General features: G+C 41.8%; 2 protein-coding genes and 1 long non-coding RNA gene across 4 annotated transcripts; 1 reads left to right on the forward strand and 2 right to left on the reverse strand.

The window, feature by feature from the left end:
- Positions 1 to 3,303: 3,303 nt before the first annotated feature.
- On the reverse strand, positions 3,304 to 16,689 carry LOC120025898 (deoxycytidine kinase-like). The gene is made up of 7 exons (XM_038970612.1): positions 16,413 to 16,689; positions 15,895 to 16,010; positions 12,157 to 12,350; positions 6,375 to 6,522; positions 6,043 to 6,158; positions 4,194 to 4,293; positions 3,304 to 3,653 (listed from the first exon to the last, which is right to left on the reverse strand). Exons 1-7 carry the CDS (start codon positions 16,501 to 16,503, stop codon positions 3,627 to 3,629), a joined length of 792 nt encoding a protein of 263 aa, XP_038826540.1. The 5' UTR covers positions 16,504 to 16,689; the 3' UTR covers positions 3,304 to 3,626.
- LOC120025899 lies at positions 7,691 to 8,316 on the forward strand. 2 transcript variants are annotated; one of them, XR_005473045.1, is made up of 4 exons: positions 7,732 to 7,782; positions 7,870 to 8,046; positions 8,137 to 8,198; positions 8,281 to 8,316. It is a non-coding gene; the product is annotated as an uncharacterized LOC120025899 (long non-coding RNA). The 2 variants fall into 2 exon arrangements; XR_005473044.1 differs by having other exon boundaries at positions 7,691 to 8,046.
- Positions 16,690 to 16,895: 206 nt separating the features above from the next.
- Positions 16,896 to 22,761, reverse strand: LOC120025902 (MOB kinase activator 1B-like). Its single transcript, XM_038970619.1, has 6 exons — positions 22,608 to 22,761; positions 21,102 to 21,268; positions 20,196 to 20,289; positions 19,979 to 20,112; positions 19,690 to 19,853; positions 16,896 to 19,293 (listed from the first exon to the last, which is right to left on the reverse strand). Exons 1-6 carry the CDS (start codon positions 22,619 to 22,621, stop codon positions 19,216 to 19,218), a joined length of 651 nt encoding a protein of 216 aa, XP_038826547.1. The 5' UTR covers positions 22,622 to 22,761; the 3' UTR covers positions 16,896 to 19,215.
- Positions 22,762 to 23,017: the final 256 nt, after the last annotated feature.

The raw sequence follows: 23,017 nt of genomic DNA on the forward strand, positions 1-23,017 counted from the left end.
TTTCTCGGTCGCCCATGCTATTTCAATAATAAATCATTAGATTTTTAATGAGGCGTTAATGATGGCAGATTGATTTCCGTGTTTTTAGTATAAGTTATTTCAAGATGAGTGATGAAAAGATAATCATCCAGCCCAAAGAGCCCCACAGTGGAGGTGTCAAGATACCCATGAAACCTAGCGGTCAAACAGGGAAATGGTTCCAATCGTTTTTCCAACATTACATTTTCCTATAAGGGGTTTTAGAAAACACCAAAAATATGGGCTGTGTTTCGTGTAGGCTTACTCTGGCATGACTTTTTGAAAACCATGTAAATCTCTCTCAGACAAGGTGACATATCAATATATTCGGCTCTATTTACTGTTTCGAAATTGCTAATTAGCATCAAAGTAGACATCACGAAAGACTACAAATACCTGCAAACTCCTGCACATCATCTCTAGCTGACACCTTTGCTAACAGGTATTGTGTCAATTTAAAACTTGTAAAAGACAGTTCACAGAATTGTTCATTTAAAGAAACGTAGCTTATTTATTCATTACTACATTTAGCTAACATTAGATCGTTATAATCCAGAGATTCTTACCTTTGCCTCGATTCGGCAGACTCGTCCAAATCATCATGGCATTTGTAGTTTTTTATGATAGTCACATTAGCAGCTAATTAGCGTTTCATTTTGGGGGATAAATACAGGCAAATATATTGATAAAAGCCACCTTGTCCTAGAGATTTATAAAAACGTCACACCAGGATAAGCCTACACGGATCACAGACCTTATTTTAAGTGTTTCTAAAAAAAACTTTGCGAAAAAAGTATAGTGTAAAATTATTGGAACCATTTCCCTGTTTGACCTCTAGGTTTTATGGGTATTATGACTCATACTGTGGTACTCTATTGAGTATCTCACTACACCCCCATATGCCATGTCTTAAAATATGCAGACAGACAGATTAAAAGTACATTTACATTGTAATACTTCTGACAGCCAACTTTCTAGCTCCGCACATAATTTTTGGACTTCATAGCATTCCCAGAAAGCATGGATTATTGAGTCATTATTAGTTTTACACTTAAGACATGCTGTTGTTTGCTGGAGAATGTGTGAATTTTGTCTCATGTATAATAAATTCTATACATTTGTTTATACTGGCTTAAGCATTCATTTTTGTTAACTGTAATTGTGTTAGTTATGCTCGAGTTTTTGCTCAGCTAAGTTATACCTCATGATAAGCTGCAGACCATACTATTGACCAAGAGAGTATTCATTTATATTTTTCGTAGCTGTCTATTTACCACCACAAACCGATGCTGGCATTAAGACCACACTCAATGAGCTGTATAGGGTCATAAGCAAACAAGAAAATGCACATCCAGAGAAAGCACTTCTCGGAAACTGCAGCTAAATGTCACACCCTGATCAGTTACACCTGTCCTCGTTATTGTCTCCACCCCCTCCAGGTGTCGCTTGTTTTCCCCAGTGTATTTATCCCTGTGTTTCCTGTCTCTCTGGGCCAGTGTATTTATCCCTGTGTTTCCTGTCTCTCTGTGCCAGTTCGTCTTGCATGTTTCCAAGCCAACCAGCATTTTTCCCGTTCTCCTGCTTTTTGCATTCTCCTTTTTCTAGTCCTCCCGGTTTTGACCCTTGCCTGTTTCTGGACTTTGTACCCTCCTGCCTGACCATTCTGCCTGCCTTGACCACGAGCCTGTCTGCCACTTTGTACCTCCTGGACTCTGATCTGGTTTTGACCTTTTTGCCTGTCCTTGACCATTCTCTTGCCTACCCCTTTGGATTAATAAATATTGTAAGACTCCAACCATCTGCCTCTTGTGTGTGCATTTGGGTCTCGCCTTGTGCCTTGATACTAAATGCCTACTCTGTGCTCGCTTTGAGGCAAGCAACACCGAACCATGCATGAGAGCACCTGCTGTTTCTGGACGACCATGTGATCTTGCTCTCCGTAGCAGATGTGAGAAGGACTTTAAACAGGTTAACCTTCACAAGGTTGCGAGGCCAGACCAGGATGTGTACTCAGAGGATGCGCTTACGAGCTGGCAAGTGTCTTCACTGACATTTTAAACCTTTCCCTGACCCAGTCTGTAACACCTACATGTTTCAAGCAGACTACCATAGTCCCTGTGCCCAAGAATACCAAAAACCTGTCTAAATGACTATTGCCCCGGAGCACTCACATTTGTAGAGTTCAACACCATAGTGTCCTCCAAGCTCATCACTAAGCTCAGGACCTTGGGATTGAACACCTGGACTTCCTGACAGGCCGCCCGCCCGCAGGTGGTGAGGGCAACAACACATCTGCCACGCTGACTCTCAACACGGGGGCCCCTCAGGCCTGAGTGCTTAGTTCCCTCCTGTACTCCCTGTTCACCCACGATTGCCTGTCCGCGCACGACATTAATACCATCATTACCTTTGCTGACGACACAACAGTTCACCGAAGATGATGAGACAGCCTATAGTGATCTGGCAGTGTGGTGCCAGAACAACAACCTCTCCCTCAACGTCAGCATGACAAAGGAGCTAATTGTGGAATATAGGAAACTGAGGCCGAGTACATCCCATCCACATCGCCCTTAGATCCTCAAAAAGTTATACAGTTGCACCATTGAGAGCATCTTGACTGGCTGCATCACCGCTTGGTGCATTTAAACATTTCCTCTCTGCATTGTTGTAAAGTAAATCAATAAGCTTTTTACTGTTGTTTACGAATCATGTGACAAATAAAATTTGATTTTAGAAAAGTGACGTTGAAAGAGGGGTCTCCAAGGAGCATAGGAGGTTTAAAGGGTTGTGAGTCTCAGTCACCAGATCTCAACCCAATTGAACACTTATGGGAGATTCTGGAGCAGCACCTGAGACAGCGTTTTCCACCACCATCAACAAAACACCAAATTATGGAATTTCTTGTTGCAGAATTGTGTCACATTCCTCCAATACAGTTCCAGACACTTGTAGAATCTATGCCAAGGCGCATTGAAGCTGCTCTGGCGGCTCGTGGTCCAACACCCTAAGACGCTTTCTGTTGGTGTTTATTTTATTTTGGCAGTTACCTGTATATTTCATGCACATGAAAGGTTTATCTTACAAGTACACATTTTCACCTGTGACAACCTATTTTATTTTGTAGATTATAGGCAGTTTGCTGAGCTTACTCTGACCCTCCATACCAGGTAGTTGAGTATAGCTCCATCTTCTGGGCATATGCTATGCACAGCACTTCAGGTAGGGTTTGCAGGGACCTAGGGCCACAGGGAATTTTTGTTTCCACAAGAATCACACAAAACATCCTTAGGTTCCCTCATACTGGCAGGCCTATTTTATTTTAGGTTTTCATTAAACCGTCCAAATGATTACCAATGATGAAATACATATCAATGTTTTCTCCCCTTCTCATTCATATTGCTTAAATAACAACACCACACGCCATGAAAGTGAAACCAAGCTATACAAAATCATTATAGTACCCATGCAGTGCGATACATTTAAAATTCTGTAAAAATAATATATACAAATAATCGAAATCATTCATTACAAAAAAGCGTGTCAGGTTCCACATGTCTCCTCACATCTGGCTCCCCTTCAGTGCAGGATGTGATGTCATCAGCTAATGTTTACAAGGTACTGAGAAACTCTTTGACCTGGATGAAAAGCACATAACAAGCTGTTAGCACACAATGAATATGGATTAGCGTCAATGTAATTTGTGTGTCAGGTCAGTCTAAGCATTTGATGTGGACACAATATGGAGCAAAGCTTGGACGTGCGAGAGGATGACAGTACTACAACTGGACAGGAAGTGCAGGAACAATTTACCTCAATGTGTGTGTGTGTGTTTTACTAATGGCTTTTTTGATATCAGTTGTAGCATCTGTGTTAACCCTCAACATGAAACGGCTACATTAGCAGCTCCTCAGGCCTCATTTCCATAAATTAAACGTTGAGTGTTTGTGTGTGTGTGTGTGTGTGTGTGTGGGTGTGGGTGCGTATCTTTATCAACATCCCTCTACTAATAATTTGACAGTAGTCAGTGATAACAGGATGTTTTTCACTACTGCCCTCCAAACAGCATGTTTCCTTAACAAAAATAGCTATAGTCACATCTAGCTACTTCTGAAAAACACTGCTACATTAAAAATAATTACCAATTTCCATGAAAAACAAATGGGCTGTATTCTTACCTTTTCCACCATGTCCGCACCCTTGACCTTGTCAACTTTGAAATCTTCGTTAACATCTAGCGTCAGAATGGGCACGTTATTCAAATACTTATACTCCATGCTGTGGGTCAGGGCCAAGAGGGAACAGGACATATGGTTAGTGACAACAACGCAAGACACACACACACACACACACACACACACACACACACACACACACACACACACACACACACACACACACACACACACACACACACACACACACACACACACACACACACACACACACACACACACACACACACACACAGCTTATGCAATAAACTACATCTTTTTTACTCAGGTCAGGCTTCTTAATGGTTGTTTCCTTGTTATTTAAAGGTTATTTCCTTTAAAGCCTGGACCTGCAGTTGCTTTTCACAACAGAAGCTGCTTGTGTTGAGAGAGAAAAAATAGAGTTTGATGGAAAAACAGGGGTTTGGCCCAGCCCTACTCTATTTCTTCACTCTCACAACAAAAGCAGTGGCGCAGCTTCTGTTGTGAAAAGCAACTGCGGATCCGAGCCCTGATCTGCAGTTTCTTTTCCCCACAGAAGCCGCCCCACTGCTTGTGTTGTGAGAGATACATTTTTTTTTTTTTGAACGAAAACATGTGGGTTTTGTCCAGCCATAGCCACTGGACTGGGCTTGGGGAAAGGTGCGTTTTTGCGCTAAATCCCGCACACTCTAATGACCTTCATTGTCCCTCATATCCCCAAGCCAGCCCAGCGGCTATGGCTGGGCCAATTCCAATGCTTTTGTTCAAACTCTATTTTTTCTCCCTCACAACCCAAGCAGTGGGGAGGCTTCTGTTGTAAAAAGCAACTGAGGGTTTAAGCAGAAATGACTTTGTAAGGGAAGACATCCATCTTTGTAAGGAAATTCAAAGCTCACAATAGACCTTAGAAACAAGCCTGTTTCCTGTCTCATCCACCTTAATCTTGTTCCCACACTTCCACCCAAATGCATGAAGTCTGGTGGACCAATACATCAAACTTGGCCTTCGTTAGCCAATACAGGGAGATTAATTGGTTTTATCTACCAGCCAATCATGTCCCACAACACTTTCCCCCTAACCCTCCCCCGTATACTCGTGTGATTCCCTCAAATTAAATGATGACTGTCACGCCCTGACCATAGAGAGCCATTTTTTCTCTATGGTGAAGTGGGTCAGGGCGTGACTGGGGGTGATCTAGTTTATTTATTTCTATGTGGTGTCTAAGTTTAGTTTTTCTATGTTGGTGATTTTGTATGATTCCCAATTAGAGGCAGCTGGCTATCGTTGTCTCTAATTGGGGATCATATTCAAGTAGCATTTTTTCCACCTGTGTTTTATGGGATATTGTTTTGAATTAGTGCACGTAGCATCTCTGTAGTCACGGTTCGTTGTTAGTTTATTGTTTATTTGTTTTGTCTTTGCTAAGTTTCACTTTATTTAATAAATTATGTGGAACTCAACATCCGCTGCGCCTTGGTCCGATATTTATTTGAACGTGACAATGACATATACTTTACTCACTAGATCACTCCCATAGAATTTTATGGTCACTCCCACTAAGGCCAACTTTGAGTGGTTGATATCCCAGCCTTACATGTGATGTGCGCAATAACCTGGATACGAGGTTACATCCATCTATAAAATGTAAAAGTTTAAGCATTTTATTTAATGCGCAGACACACACATGCGCAGACACACGTCCCTGCCTCAACCCACTCCCTTCCGTAACACTCCCTTCCTCCCTCACAATACCAACACTCCCTTCCTCCAATACCATCAACACTCCCTCCCTTACAATACCACCAACACTCCCTCCCTCCCTTCCTCTCACCACATGGTTTTGTGCTGCAGCCAGCTCTCGTGTTTGAAGTGAAGTTTCTCCAGGTACTCCAGTGGAATGCCCTGCTCCTCCTCTCTGCCTCTCCGATGCAGCCTCTCCATGCATCTCTACACACACACACAAGGACCAGTGTAATTACATTGTTACCACACAGGTATAAGTGTACCTTAATTTAATGTTTTTTTCTTTCTTTTTAGCATGAGGTGTATACCAGTACGTAAAAAAACAATAGGCTACACTATATAATCGACTACAATGTAATTTAAATGTTTTGTACGGTATGTTCCTGATGAACATGTAGTGAGGTCAAATTAATTGCTGACCTCTGGTGCGGCTCGGAGGTAGATGATGCCATCCAGCTCGATGTGTTTTCCAAACTGTTTATGGAGCCAGCCGTGCCAGTCCTGGTAGATGGACCACTCTGTCTCGTTCAGACACTCACTCTCATACAGGTTTGCCGCAAAGATGTACCTGGAAACAGACCCAACAACAACAAAGATGTACCTGATGTCCCGTAGAGCATGGCGCTTGCAATGTCAGGGTTGTGTGTTCGATTCCCACGGGGGACCAGTATGAAAAAGGTCAAATGTATGCACTCAGTAATGTAAGTTTCTCTGGATAAGAGCGTCTGCTAAATGACTGAAATGTTAAAATGACTGAAATGAAACCGACACAACAACAACAAATCTGTTCCTGGACACAGACACAACACAGCTGTTCCTGGACACAGACACAACAACAACAAATCTGTTCCTGGACACAGACACAACACAGCTGTTCCTGGACACAGACACAACAACAACAAATCTGTTTCTGGACACAGACACAACAACAACAGAGCTGTTCCTGGACACAGACACAACAACAACAGAGCTGTTCCTGGACACAGACACAACAACAACAGAGCTGTTCCTGGACACAGACACAACAACAACAAAGCTGTTCCTGGACACAGACACAACAACAACAAAGCTGTTCCAGGGGCCTGTTGCACAAAAGTAGAATTAAGACATCCGGGATAAATGACTCAGCTGAGCTCAATGAAGCCAAAACATGTGCGTCCAGGCTTAATTGGTTGCACAAAGACCAAGCCAGGATGAGCAGACACGGATTCATTAAGCCAGGTGAAACCAATCCTGGATAGGTGCGCGCTCACGGCTCACTCAAATAGACCCCGCCACAGATCACAGATTAACTGATTTACCATGGCAACTAGAGCCGCGTACTTTTCCCCGTCGGAAGCACAAATCCTCATGGAGGCATACGAGGAGGTAAAAGATATAATTAAGAAGAAAGGCAACACCGCCACAGTGATAAAGCAAAGAGAAAAAGCGTGGCAAAGTATTGCAGACCGCCTGAATGCGTAAGTAGTGCACAATTACACACTCACCGCTCCGCTGAAACATCACAATTACAATTCAAATATTTAATTCACATCTCCAAAAATGCAGTTGTACTGTAATTATGAAACGGTTAAATTTTTAATTGAAATGCACTGCAGATATGAGTGAAATTGTGTAAAGTAACTCCATCACACTGTATAAAGCTATGATAAATTTTTTGATATTTTTACTGAAAACAAGACAAAAATACCAAGTAATTTTTTGCAGTGTGACTCCATTAAATGTGTGTGTGTGTGTGTGTGTGTGTGTGTGTGTAGATTAAACATGAACGGGCCAAAACGGACATGGCAGCAGGTCAAAATCAAATACAAGAACATTCTGCAGAATGGTATGGTCCCTGACTAATATTTAACAAAGCACAAGCATATATTGTACCCAGAAGGTGCCTGCTCACACATTGTCTGTACTGTTTTAGCAGTGAAAAAGAATACCCACAGACAAGGCACGGGTGGTGGGTCACCAAAGGCTGACCTTACCCCAGCAGAGGACATGGCCTTGGAGCTAAATAAAGGCAGGCCCTTCTTAGAGGGGATCCCTGGGGGGAAAGAGACGAGCATAGGTTCCTCCCAAGATGCCACCCGCTTCATTCAAGGTATGTCCTTCCATCTCTACATGGGATACAACCACATTCATATTGAATCAATTTGGACTGTCTGACTTTGGTTTACCTATTGCCTTGCAGTGTCTGGCAGCACTGTGTTCCTGTTAGAGCCACCAGCACAAGCACCAGACGATGCTGATCCAGTGAGTACTCCATCAAAGGCATACTGTAGGCCTGGCATGTCTTGTCTACTAGCTTCAATATGAATCCGATTAAATGTGATAGGGTGAAGGCCCCAGTGCAGCAGCAACAGCACATGATCGTGTTCTCAATTTGCCTACCTGGTTAAATAAAGGTTAAATAAATAAATAAATAAATAAATGATGGAGACGATGATGAGGAGGAGACCATCTCTCTGGATTCCAGAAGGCATGAGGTATCATGTTAAGACTGTGAAAGTACTATTTACTCTACAATGGTGAGGAGTCCTCATCAAAATCAAAAAATCTAATTTCTTTTACAGGACCCAGATGCTATACAGTGGGAAAACCAGCCTGGCAACATAGTGCGTATTAATAAAAGGACACCACATCCTGCCAAATTCCAGCTGCGCTAATTGTATTGTGTTCACAGAGCTCACAAGCTATCAGAAAGTTGTATGGCAACCACCTCCGGCGCCAAATAGAACTGGCAGACATAGACATTCAGTACAAGAAGAAAAAGATGGAAAATCTTGCACTGGAGTCCGAAATAAAAAAGAGGACAATTAGGAAACTGGACCTTGAAATAAAAAAACTTGAGAGGGAGGTGAGATATGCCTTCAATGTACACTGTATGCTAACTGTAACACAAATGTATTAATCATTATTTTTCTTTCCTCCCCCAGCTCCAAGAAGATGACACAGCTCAAAATAAAAATTAGGTATATTCTCGTAAAGTCAAGTGAGCCATGACATATGAGCTCTTATTGTGAGCACACAGGACGGTGGCATCTTTCTAAGTTTTTTTTAATTTTCCCAGCAATCAGTACAACCAAGTCATCGTTATAAGGCATCGCCCTCTTTTGCCCACCCCCCCAGCACCAGGTGTGGCCACTAGCCTATATGAAGGCCCAAAATTGTGTGTTCCTTTCTGCTCTGACAATGGCATGCCCATTCGTGCGAGATGTGGTGGATGAAGAAGCACTTGTGCTGAGGAGAGCCTTCAGGCGAGAAAGGGTCTTCAGGGACCGGTTGGACCCACTGGCCTTCCCTGATGACCATCTATATGAAAGATACAGGTTTTCTGCAGATGGCATCAGGTATCTATGCAGACTACTGGGTCCCAGGATTAAGCACCGCACTGCACGGAGCCATGCACTGAGTGTGGAGCAAATGGTTTGTGTGGCCTTGCGCTTTTTTGCTAGTGGAGCCTTCCTGTACTCAGTGGGGGATGCAGAACAGCTGAACAAGGCCACAATTTGCCGCACAATAAGGAGTGTGTGTCTGGCTATCAAAGCATTAGCAGATGTCTTCATCTCCTTCCCTGGCCACAGAAGACTCTGTGACATCAAAGAGGAGTTCTATAGGATTGCAGGTAAGAGGATCTACAAATTACAGGACAACTGTTAACACATAGTAGGATACTCATTACTTTGTGTGACAGGTTTCCCCAATGTCATTGGTGCAGTGGACTGCACACACATAAGGATAAAAGCCCCCTCAGGTGCCCATGAGGCCGATTTTGTGAATAGGAAATCCTTTCACAGCATTAATGTTCAGGTGAACATAACTTTTTGATATTGTCCATTGACGAACACTCTGCATTGCCAGTGATGTGCATTGATTGGTGTAATATTCCTCATCTTATGATTTCAGATGGTCTGCAATGCTGACTGTGTGATCAGCAATGTTGTGGCAAAATGGCCTGGCTCAGTCCATGACTCCAGAATCTTTCGGGCCTCTGAAATCTATCAGTGCCTATCACAAGGTAAGCCACACAACCCCTATTTATAACCATCATGGCTGTGTCAAGAATATCACTGTGTTTATGAGGTAGTAATGATGAGATTTTGTGTTGACAGGTGAATTCTCTGGTGTGTTGCTGGGAGACAGGGGGTATGGCTGCCAGCCTTTTCTCCTGACACCTTTCACAGACCCCCAGGAAGCACAGCAGGCCTACAACCATGCCCATGCCAGGACCAGGGCCAGAGTTGAAATGACCTTTGGCCTCCTGAAGGCACGCTTTCACTGCCTTCACAAATTAAGGGTCAGCCCTGTTAGGGCATGTGATATTACTGTGGCTTGTGCTGTCCTCCACAATGTGGCCTGCCTGAGGAAGGAGAGGGCCCCCAGAGTGCCACCAGCCATGGACTGGGACAATCCGGCAATCTTCCCTGATGACGACAGTGGTCGGCTGCTGAGGGACCAATATGTGTTGAATTATTTTAGTTAGTATGTGTGCTTTCAATTTTGGTTAAATATGTCCTGCGGTGGCAGAGGAATTTGGGTTTTTTTGGGTTCGTTTTTTTACGAATTTGGCCTCTTATGATGTTTGTGCGGTATACTGTGTGTAATACAAGGCTGCAGGGAGGCTACTGCATCCATTCATTTGTCTGTTCAGTTGATGTGTATGGATTTGTCCTGCATTTATTTTAGTGTGCAGACATGCAGGGTGTGTTATATACAGACCTTTGAATGTGTATGTATCATTTTGTATAATATGCTTGGATTCTGTGCTTTCCATCTTGTAGAGTCACTGTGACTTCAGTTTCGAAAGGAGCTGATGGTTTACCTGCTTTGTTTTGTCCTTATTCAATAAAGGAACATAATGTTACACATTGTGTTTTTATATTCATATGGAATGTGTATTTGTTTATATGACAGAGTACTAGGGCCACACTGAAGAAAAAGGATAAAGTCATAAATTTATGAGGCTGGTTCTTTCTGCAGAAAAGCTACATATTGTTTTTACAGTTTTGATACTTATGACAATGTGATACTTAATATTCTGGCACATCAGCATGTCTTTGTTTATGAAACCATACTGAAGTACAATTTCACGAAATGCCCCACATCTGTCATTTTAACAACTGTCCTCCTTTAAAACAACTGGTTACAATATTATGACTTGTGTTTTTTTCCCCTCTGTGGCCCTAATATTCTATCATTTTATATATAGCCTTATAGTCTATGGGAAACTGTAAATTATCTAATGATAGCAACATCATCTAAAAATCATTTTTTATCCAAAATCATTGAAATTAATGATCACAAACGTTTAAATAATGACAGTGGGTCTAGTTATATGTGATAACAATGTATAGTGAGCAGTGAAATAACTATTGGTTTCCATTTGTGGTGACTGCTGACTGACATTAGGGATGAGATTAAATAGATCCTGGAATTTAGCCTGGTCTGGAGCAGGCTAGCTCCACAGAATAAATCTCCATGGTAATTTATACCATAACATATCCTCCTGCCCCCTATCCATCTTTAGTGCAACCGGATTACGGATCAATTGAGCCAGGATCACCAAGATATCCTGGCTTAATCCCTTATCCTAGTTTTGTGCAACAGGCCCCTGGACACAGACACAACAACAACAAAGCTGTTCCTGGACACAGACACAACAACAACAAAGCTGTTCCTGGACACAGACACAACAACAACAACAAAGATGTACCTGGACACAGACAGAATAACAACAAAGATGTACCTGGACACAGACACAACAACAACAAAGCTGTTCCTGGACACAGACACAACAACAAAGATGTACCTGGACACAGACACAACAACAACAACAAAGCTGTTCCTGGACACAGACACAACAACAACAAATATGTTCCTTGACACAGACACAACAACAAAGATGTTCCTGGACACAGACACAACAACAAAGATGTTCCTGGACACAGACACAACAACAAAGATGTTCCTGGACACAGACACAACAACAAAGATGTTCCTGGACACAGACACAACAATAAACATGTACCTGGAAACAGACACACCAACAACAAAGGACAGATGAGAGTGGTGTGCTTAGAAGCAATGTTAGAGAACTCTAAACCCTATCCTTGGTATCATATCTTAGACCCTATCCTTGGCATCCAATCAAAGACGACATGTAACGTTACCAAGGTTGACTCTCCTGGTGAGATGTCCTGTTCATTCATACCTGTCACTGTAGACGGAGCGCTCGAAGAACTGCACTGGGTTCTCTGCCTCTCTGAGCTTCCCATTGGTGGATTTCATCTGGGCGCGGACCCTGCTCATGCAAGCGTAGGTCTGGAAGGTGTAGGCCCATCTCTCTGGCTTCTCATACATCATCTGCAGCACGTTACCACCACTCTTCTGGGACACGGTCAGCTCCTGGGGACAAAGAGGAGAAGGTGGGTTTAATACTGAGGCTAAGAGAGATACAGTACCATTAAATGTACTGTATACCCTTGCACATCAAAGAATACCAACCACAGAAATACCACAGCAATACAGTTATAATCAAAGAGTTATCACAGATATATTGTATTGTGTGTGTGTATATTCTGCAGTATCGCGATGTAGGCTAACCACTACTGAGTGAACAGAGAGTGGTGCCAGGCTCTCTGTGTGTGTGTGTGTGTGTGTGTGTGTGTGTGTGTGTGTGTGTGTGTGTGTGTGTGTGTGTGTGTGTGTGTGTGTGTGTGTGTGTGTGTGTGTTTATCACAGGAGGTTGGTGGCACCTTAATTCGGGAGGACGGGCTCGTGGTAATGGCTGAAGCGGAATAAGTGGAAGGGTATCAAATACATTAAACAAACGGTTTCCATGTGTTGAATCCATTCCATTTGCACCGTTCCAGCCATTATTAAGAACCATCCTACCCTCAGCAGCCTCTACTGGTGTGTATGTGTGTGTGTGGTTAGTTAGGTGGTCCAATCTGACCACAGGTTACGGAATGTGTTTCCAGTTCGGCATGGGTGTGGTCAGTGTTAGAAATTAAGTAGCAATTTCCAGTGGTGGAAAAAGTACCCAATTGTCATACTTCAGTAAAAGTAAAGATACCTTAATAGAAAATGACTCAAGTAAAAGAGAAAGTCACCCAGTAAAATACTACTTTAGTAAAAGTCTAAAAGTAATTGGTTTTAAATATAGTTAAGTATCAAAATTCTATGTAATTGCTCAAATATTATACTTTAAAGTATAAGTAAAAGTATAAATAATTTCAAATTCCTTATATTAAACAAGCCAGATGGCACCAGTTTTTATTTATTTACGGATAGGCAGTGGCACACTTCAACATAATTTACAAACGAAGCATGTGTGTTTAGCGAGTCCGCCAGATCAGAGGCAGTAGGGATGACCAGGGATGTTCTCTTGATAAGTGCATGAATTTGAAAAAAATTCTGTCCTGCTAAGCATTCAAAATGCAACGAGTACTTTTGGGTGTCAGGGAAAATGTATGTAGTAAAAAGTACATCATTTTAATTAGGAATGTTGTAAAGTAAAAGTTGTCAAAAATATAAATAGTAAAGTAAAGTACAGATACTCAAAAAAACTACTTCAGTAGTACTTTAAAGTATTTTTACATAAGTACTTTGCACCACTCGCATTTCTCAATGAAAACATCCAAAGGTAGCCTGTCTGATTCTAATGGTGGTGGGAGAGTGTTGGGGATGGGCATAGTACTTATTCACCATGTGGTGTAACAATAATGTCAGAACACCTCTTGATATTACAGTGGACAAAACCAGCTGACTATGTAGATTGAGGAATTGAAATAGTAGGACAGACATATTTGACATGATTGAACTGAAGATTGTGGTGTGGTGATGTATGTTGGGTGGGGCAGCCAGGGTGTAGTGGTGGTCAGTAGTGGTGCCCTGCCCCGTCGCCATACTCAGCTGTTCAGGGTGGGGGCCATCTTTTCCCCTGGGTGTCTATTCTAACAGACACTGACCAGTGCAAAGTGGGACAGATGGCAGCTGCTGTATTATTCTAAACACAGCACATACTGTACACACACACTAGACTAGGACAGTATACTGTATGTACCGTATACAGGGGGATTTAGAATACCGAACACCGCCATTTCCTTGTTGCTAAAACTCAAATAGTTTGCCTAATTTCAGTTTATGTGACAAAATAAGATAGTATAGTGTAGAGGAATCATTGTACCATCCAAACCGCTGTGAAATATATTTTCAATAACCAATAATATTGTTGTTTCAGCTGTTTGAAGCTGGTGTACAAACCAGAAAGTAAAAGATACAAAAACAAAACTTAAGAATGGGGAGTATAGAAATAGCGCACATATAGAACAGATCTACCGCTTCTTAGACTTGCTTTCAAGTGGAATAATAGATCTATAACTCACATTTCTATGTGAATTTGGTCAGGTCGCCCCAAAAAGTTACATACTGCCACTTTAACTATCTACGATGTGCCAAATAAATTATCTCCAGCTCAGGAATCCACCTATGCATTTGGTTTGCTAACTTGCTAGATATGTGGCTAGCTTGCAAGATCACGTTTCTAGGTTACAGCAGAAAATCTGCCCACGGTAAATAAATACATTTGGAAAGAAATAGCGGCCCTTGTATGCACTGCCGGTAATACGGTATACTCCGGTATGATACAGGAACGGTATGAAGGTATTAACATCTCGATACCCCCAACCCAAAAACACACACTCACTCTCAATGCACAGTCATACTCAGATGTCTCTCTTGAGATATCTTAGGGCAGGCATGACACAGAGCTGTCTATCATGCCACAGAACTATCACACACAGAAAAATATGTATCTACACAACATTTACATTTTAAATATCCCGTACACCAGGGGTAGGCAACCCTGGTTCTGGAGTGACGCAGGCACTTCATTTTTGTATTTAACTGACAAGGAAGACCAGAACTGTTGAATTTACTGTTGAACTATTGAATCATTAAAATGATCAATGAGCCTAGTTGGTCAGGTGTGGTGCCTAGTTAGAACAATACCCTGCATTACCTGTGGCACTCCGGGAACAGGTTTGCTTACCCTTGCCGTACACCCTGACTAGATCCTTTTTAGCAGCTGTCCCATTATGACAACATTCAGGGTTCCTCTCTGACTGGTTTCATCAGTTCATTCCTCCAGGGATTAATGTTATCTAGGCACCCTATTCCCTAAATAGTACACTACTTACACGACTACAGCACTATGGGCCCTGGTCAAAAGTAGAGCACTACATAGGGAATAGGGTGCCATTTGGGACGTAATCCTAATCTAATTTCTGATCAATTCTTGGTGTTAGCAACTGGATAGAACTTTAAACCACTAGGGAGGGAGCGGATAACTAACACCCTCTTCCACTTATCTATCATTCAGAAATATTCAGCCCTGATCCAGACATGTATGCATGAGCCATGTAAGAAGTGGCCAATCTTAGCATCTGAAGTTGAACTCTTTGCATGGGTTAGTATTGTAACGACCCTGGGTTTATAAGCGCGGAAATCGAAACTGCCGTTCGAACATGCTTTTGCGGCACAGTCGATAGCGCGCCGGACCTCGGGCTCAAAGGTCGAGACCTGCTCCCTGCCTGTTTCATTACACTGGTGTCAGAAGTGATCGGACAGTGCGTGTGCTTGGCCGGTGAGCGCGTTCCTGTAAGACGTAGAGTCTCAAGCTAGCGCGAGGATGCGCTCTTTGAAAGGAGGGAGTAGTGTAACGACCCTGGGTTTATAAGCGCGGAAATCGACACTGCCGTTCGAGCATGCTTTTGCGGCACAGTCGATAGCGCGCCGGACCTCGGGCTCGAAGGTCGAGGGTTCGAGACCTGTTTCATTACTGCCTGTTTCATTACAGTATGTATACCGTCTCTGTGTGTGTTCATTAATCACAGGTCAATCTCATTTGAGGGATGGGTGAAAGTTCGGTCAGATAAGCATACTGTACCTCAAACTCGCTGTGTTGTGTTTGTACATCGCACCACCTGGCGATGGGTTCGGGCACTACTTCCCAGTCTTTGCTCTGCTCTTCCAGAAGGCGCACGAATGTAGATTTGCCCGCCGCTGCGGAAATGATACTGAAGTCAGTTTCCATTTCCACAATACCCCCGACTGCTATACAATTTCAACCATATCTATTTACAATCTTTACAATCTATTTACAATCTTTAAAGACATTTCAGTTGAAAATAACTACAGTATTGTGACTACATCTCTCACTAGAATAACACGGAAGCCCTGGTGCGTGACATTAAACACATTGGCATAGTCATTTTATCCTTTACTTATCCTGCGCATCAGCTAGCTAACGTTACATTATTTTATTTAATCAACAACGCTAGCTACAAGGCACGCTCTATAGTTAAACGTTTTAGTTACGAGCTAGCTAGGGACAGTATAGCAATTGTATTACTTTTAGCAATCCTACATTAAAGTTGGTGACCATTTTAAACTAGCGTTACTTACCAATGTTGCCTTCTATTGAAATTCGTTTTGTCTTGTCCATAGTGTCGTTTAAGAGACTATGACCTGCTCTCTTCGGCGGCGTGGGAGACATTTTCTTTTTTAGATATTTGGTCTATTTTTCTTGAACTCGAAGGTTTCGTTACAGCTGTCTGGACTGTAGTATCTTCAATTCAGATGCAATTGGTTCAGAAGGCGCGTTGTGGCGTTATGTTTGAAACTTTGGCGGCAACAGCTCTTAGTCACACTGTAAGCAGCCTGTCATGGGAGTTCTCTAACGTTTGTGGTAGGAGGGATATAGCCCCACCTACTATTTTACTGTTTGTTGCGCCACTGGTTATAACGACCCTATTCAACGGATATGATTTGATCAACACGAGCCATACACTACATGATACTATAGGTCTACTTTCTTCTGCAGAGAAGTGAGACTGAAGACAATCGGTTTAGGCTACTTTATTTCCCCAAAAATTTAGACAAAGATAATCTGGTCAAAGAACACCTTTATTTCCATCATAAACAGCATTCAGTATTGTACAGTTCAGTAACTTTCATCACCCTTAGGCAATTCATATTTACAACTCAGTCATCAGAAGATACTCTTACAGCAAGGGGAATATACAGACAGGGGACCAAATTTTGCATGTGATGAACAAGCATTTTCTTGTTCTCAGAGAAGCATGGCAGATGGCTTTGTTACTTTACCACCTTCTGATCAACACAATCATGTTAATTTTCTAAAGCTATGTCAAAATAACACATTGAAATAAGTAAGAAGGAAATATGACATGGTGTAAAAGAAGGAAAGAAACAACCTCTAAAAGAGACCCAATAACATTCTTTAATATAGACTTACAACTATCAGTCCATGCCAGCTACCAAAATATGATATCAAAGCAAAATCCTGTCCTTATTGTTGTATTTACAGTATGGATTTCATAGCAGAAGTTATTTGCATCTCCATATCAAATCTTCCTGAAAAGATAGTATAAAATGGCATTTAAACATTCCATTGTACTCATGTCTTACTGCATACTATAGTAGTAGGTCTATAGTTAAGTCCTATAACAGCAACGTGTCTCAGTACCAATATCTACCACTTTAAAACACCACTACCTCTGAATAACACACAGAAAGAAAAGCATTTGCTCCCATCTGTATGAATGGAAAATAGTAAATTGTTTATACTTTGAAGAGTGGCATGACCATTATTGCATAGTAAACATTTTCATTTTGGATTCCATCCCTCTGCAGCACGGCAATACATTACTCAACAGAACTTACAAAAGGCATAGGAAATCACACTATTGAAAGAAGCATACGCTGATAGCACTGAATGTGCTGTTATAGTTTACTACATGGCTCATCACTTTAGTAACATTATATGGGAAGATAATGCAACAGAGCCTAAATGACGTAGTTCAGTAGTTTCTAAAAGATAAGAGACAGCATATTTGCCGTAAAGGTAAAACATTCAGGCAAAGAGGTCAGGAAACTGTTCAAAGTGCTTCATGGCTGGTTAGACAAAGGGCAAGGGAGCACCCCATCTTTGTTTATAAAAGTACAGTAAGTATGGTAGCCTGAGTACCAGTCTGTTTGTGCTATCATGCCAACTCTTGGTCACTGATTGGCATGCCGAACCTGTTTGACTTGACAATGACAGCAATGGAGAAGGCAAGAGCACAAACAGATCTGGGACCAGGCTATAACTACAGTGCTCTTGGCCTCAAAGACAATATTTTACTTGTATACTGTATGTGGCCCATCAAATACAGCTTTTGCCATTACTGGTATTGTAACAGTTTAAACTACTGTAGTCGTATCTAGACCTGACTTGAAAACAGACAACAAAAATGACCATATATTGAGGCAAATTAAAAACTTGGACCCAAACCTCAGATTTAAATTTCTCCATTCATATTAAAGCTGCTCTTTTATAGTTACATAAAGTAACACTTTAATGGGAATCTCAGAGAAAGCCAGTGAGGGCAAATGTTCCCTTTGTAGCCACCAGTATGTTGTGCACTTCTTTTGTTGTTCTGTGGGAGAGTGAGTGTGAACTAGCCTCGTACTACCATCCTGAACTCGCAAGCTTACATAAATATGTTTGCCTTCACTGACATATTTATGTACGCTCACAAGATGAGGATGGTAGTACGAGGCTAAGCATGAACCATAAATCAGGCACTTCAAAATATCAACTCTGTTTGATGGATTATACCAACTCTGTTTAGTTTATCAATGGATGTTTGATGGGTTTTATATCAACTCTTGTTTGGCGAGTTATGTGAAGTCTATTTGGGTTTTGGTTAGCCCACAATCCATTTAATCCAGTCATCTCATTATACCAAGACTAGGCAATGGGGTCATTTCTTCAACCTAATGTAAGGAGTTTTGTTGCAGTTATCACCAATGTGACCAATATACTCAAATATTTGTACAATAATTATGTAGTCCTTTATTTCTTACATAGCCTCTATGTTTTGTAGAAGCATCTGATATATATACACCAAATAGAGGAAGCTAATAAATACCAGTGATTTCAGTTTTGGTGATCGGTCCAAATTAATGCAACCATAATGAGCACATACCAGCTCAGACAGTAGTATAGTACTCCCTCATAGTCTAACCCCTTTGTCTATGACAGTGTAAGACTCTTCCTTACTTACCTGGCTTTCTTGAGAACATTTCCCCAAAGTTAGCGTATGCTGTATACATATAGCCAGTGCAGGGCAGGGTAGAAGGGACATCTGTGCAAAAATAATAGTAGAATACCATAGAGTTAAAATAATAAGTCAGTCTGGGTTTATCTGTCCTTGGTGGTCAGTTTATCAATCAGCTCCTGAAGTGGCACCAGCTCTTTCCTGTCAATCAAGTTAAACTCCTGAAAGAGACAGAGAGGAAAACCTGGATTAAAGCAGGCGATTGCTACAGATTGGTGATAGATACATTGTAGATTGTAAAGCACTTTGAACATCTGGAAAAGCGCTACATAAACCCAATCAAGTGTTACCATCTTTATGTCTCAGTCCTACCGTAAAAAGGGTCATTGCCTCTAGTTCTTGGCCGCATACACTGAGGATAGCCTGGCTGCCACTGAGTCAACATCAAATGAGCTAGCTAAAGCAGATATAAAAAGACTGGGAACCAGGTATATCCATCTTTAACTTTTAAATGTAGCCTTGCCAGAACTACACCATTACCAATAAGGGGTAGGCCTACAGCTGAAATAATAGCCTTGGGAACCAGACTACATTGATAGTGGGCTCCGGTCCAATACCTGAACAAAGAAGATGAAGTGTTTGAAGGAGGTGTTGAGGTGGGCCTCCTCCTGTAGCTGCATCACAGAGTCAAAGTGTTGGTGGTAGATGTGGGCGTAGACCCTGAACAGGCGTTTCAGGATGGTCTTGGCCACAGACATAAAGTTCCGCCTGAACGGGACACCTTGAAGGTACAAAGTATACAGATTTATCAGGGTATAAAACAACTAAAGATAGATGATGGTGTCGCTTCACTGGAAATGCAATATGTAGACATGGTTATGGCAAAACATGGACATGAACTCCTACCTATCTTAGACGGAAAGAGTGTCTCATCATCGAGCTGGTCCTGCACCCAGGTCATTAAGTAATCAATGTACTTGGGAGCTGAGCATTTGATCGGCTTCTTGATGTTGGTACCATCTGCCCAATGATACTCATATCTACACAAAAAAAGTTACATGAATGGCAATGTATCATTATGACATAGGCAGAAAGGCAAGCAAGTCCACACCCCCACACTTACTTAGGCCCAGCAGACATGACAGGACAGCTCTCTTCAGTGCAGAAGTCTGTTATGGTGCCATAAAGCATGTTGATCTGGTTGAAGAAATCTACAGCTGTGGACGTAAAGAAATAACAAGGCATCATGAGGGGCATGTGAGCTGAGCTCCAGAGCATTTATATCCTCCAGACAACATTCATATAGAAGAAAATAAAAGTTATAGTGTGGGATCTCAGATCTAATTAGTGTGTTGGCAGACATAGGGGACACAATAGCCCTCTCACACAATCATTCAGCCCTCCAGAGTCGCCTCTCCCGATAAGCAGACTACTGGAAATTAAATCTTGCTCAGTGCCCCTGATTAGCTTGAGACGCCCATGCATCCCTCTCTCAAAGACACATGACCTACTATGCACATTGAAGTCAGTAGAAGAGCAAAGCTCTGAAAGTTCCACCTGTCAAACCATCATCACCTACTATACTGAGACATGAGAAATAACAAATTGGATGTCCTTTTTCACAGACAGCTCTGGCTTAGTGAGGTTTGCGTAGCCTGGTTCTCTATTTGCTAATCTCACAGCAGAAACCCAGACAGCTTGTCCGCTGAATGACTGGGTTAGGTCATCAGTGTGTGCCAGAGGAAGTGAGACATCCGCTGAACGAGTCATCCGTCTTGGTGGAAAACCAGAGACAGCAAAGAAAGCACCGACAGGGGTGGACAATCATCTCTGTTTAACATTCAATGTAGTTTTTGGTCTGGAGTTTATGCTAAAATCCTTCCCAGATACTAGGCCCAATTCTTCACTGGAAATTAACTCCTCAGCCTTGCAGACTGCTATTGAATCTGAGTAGACACTTAGAAGGGGATCAAGATTTGACACTATGTTAGTGGTGTTAAGGGGATAGAGAAGTGGATGTGTTCCTTACTGTTAACTGCCACCCACTCGTTCAAGTCTTCCCCATCGGGTAGCATGACAGCCATGCGCAAGTTCCCACTGCCCAGTGTCGCCTCGGCATGTTTCAGCAGCTCATACTGATGAGATCCCTCCGGGATGTTCTTCTTGGGCTTGAAGGTCTTGGATGACCGATTGCCACTGTGGGAGAAATTAGAATGGAAAGACAATGAAATGGATCAAGTGTGTGTGTTTCAAGTTATAAATGTCACATGCACAGTGAAATGCCTTTCTTGCTAGCTCTAACCCCAACAATGCAGTAGTCAATAACAATGTAATACTAAAACTAACGTAAGGTAGAACAAAAATATATAACACAATATATAAAAATAAGAACACAATATAGTAAGCAAGCATTCTATATACAGGGTCAGTTCCAATACCATATTTACAATGTGCAGGGATACTGAATCGATAGAGATAGACATATTTAGGGGTAAGGTGATTAGGCATCAGGATATGATAAACAGAGTAGAAGCAGCGTATATGATGTTTGTATGTGAGTGGGTTTGCATGTGTGTAAAGTCAGTATAAATGTATGTGCATATTATGTATGTATGAGCAAATGGTTGAGTTAGTGTTTGTATGTGTGTTGGTGTGTCAGTGTGCAGCCCTGTGAGTGTTCATAGAGACTGCAAAATAAGAATAAAATACAAGGTTCAACTCAAATAGTCCGTGTAGCCATTTTGTTAGCTATTTGTGTGTGTGTGTGTGTCAGGCAGGGAGATAAAGGAAGTGAAGTAGGGAGTGATATAGTAGGCTACTAATTTCTTTAAAATAAAGAAATTGTTATATAATAGAAGAGCATATAATATTTTGTTCAACAAAAGCTGACCTCACACACCCTCTGAAAAAATTGCAACGGCCAAAGTACTCTCTTTGATAGTCAGCTAACGTTAACAAAACTCCAGTGTTTGACAATGTTATGTCAAAAAAAATAGCACTGATTGCAAAACGTATCTTTTCAGTCATAGCAAACTAGATAAGCTGCGTAGCTAGCTAACAACTAAGGCCCATTTGCTTGCATGTACTGTATGTAACGTTAGTTCGCTGGCTACCGTGATGATGCCACACATTTGCTAATTATTTAGAGAGAGATAGTCATAGCAAATTCAGCCAACTTGATAGCAATAGATAATAATATCTAGCTATTTGTTATAACGTTAGCTAGCTAGCTGAACTAGTTAGTAATCGTGGCATTTAACAGTACAATTCAGCGTTCGGCTACAGACCTAGCTAAGTAGATAGCTAGCTAGCTAGGTAGTTAACGTTAACTATCTATCTATCTATCTATCCAACTAACTAACTGTTACTGTACACTCCACATACACTCAGCTAGCTAGCATTTCCATGTTGTGGCTAAACTTAGCCTAGCTATATGTGTTAGCCAGCCGTGAAAATGTTATAGGCTTATGTTAATACGTTAGCTTGAAAAGGCAGGCACATTTAACAAAATAATACGTGGGAGACGAATACTCACAATAGAAAGCTCATGTTTCTCTTCTTTATAACGTTAAAGTAGAGAGAGTGAAGTCAAAACAAATGCTTCCAGTGCAATGTCAGGCTTGTCAAACTGGTCCAAATTACGGACTGTTTAAGCGGACCCTGAACTAAAACTTCGTCCTACGACTAAAATGTAGCTTTGCATCAGCGAGCTCTGCAACATCTAGCTACCTAGCCAAGATATAAAGTCGACCGCCCAAAACGTTTGCTTATCTGGATGTCTGACTAGCATTACTATGAGATCTGGTAAACTGCACAGCACATTTGTTTACAGCAAACTTCAACGATCCCTACTTGGAAATTAATTCTCGCGATAGAATCCCATTCACGTTTTCATAGTACTCTACTGTCATCAGCAGAGAGCAGTGTGGAATCGTTTTTCTCTGG

Source organism: Salvelinus namaycush, chromosome 31, assembly GCF_016432855.1.
Source record: "Salvelinus namaycush isolate Seneca chromosome 31, SaNama_1.0, whole genome shotgun sequence".
Taxonomy (NCBI): Eukaryota; Metazoa; Chordata; class Actinopteri; order Salmoniformes; family Salmonidae; genus Salvelinus; species Salvelinus namaycush.

Bases quoted from the DNA above. Each gene is read 5' to 3' on its own strand.
- LOC120025898 (XM_038970612.1), bottom strand. From the start codon at position 16,503: ATGTCTCCCACGCCGCCGAAGAGAGCAGGTCATAGTCTCTTAAACGAC. The intron at 6,159-6,374 runs GTCAGCAATTAA...GTGTGTGTGTAG, and splicing joins ACCTCCGAGCCGCACCAGAG to AGATGCATGGAGAGGCTGCA. The intron at 4,294-6,042 runs GTGAGAGGAAGG...CCTGACCCACAG, and splicing joins CTGCAGCACAAAACCATGTG to CATGGAGTATAAGTATTTGA.
- LOC120025902 (XM_038970619.1), bottom strand. The intron at 20,113-20,195 runs GTAAGTGTGGGG...TTTTTTGTGTAG, and splicing joins GTCATGTCTGCTGGGCCTAA to ATATGAGTATCATTGGGCAG. The intron at 19,854-19,978 runs GTAGGAGTTCAT...TGTACCTTCAAG, and splicing joins ACTCTTTCCGTCTAAGATAG to GTGTCCCGTTCAGGCGGAAC.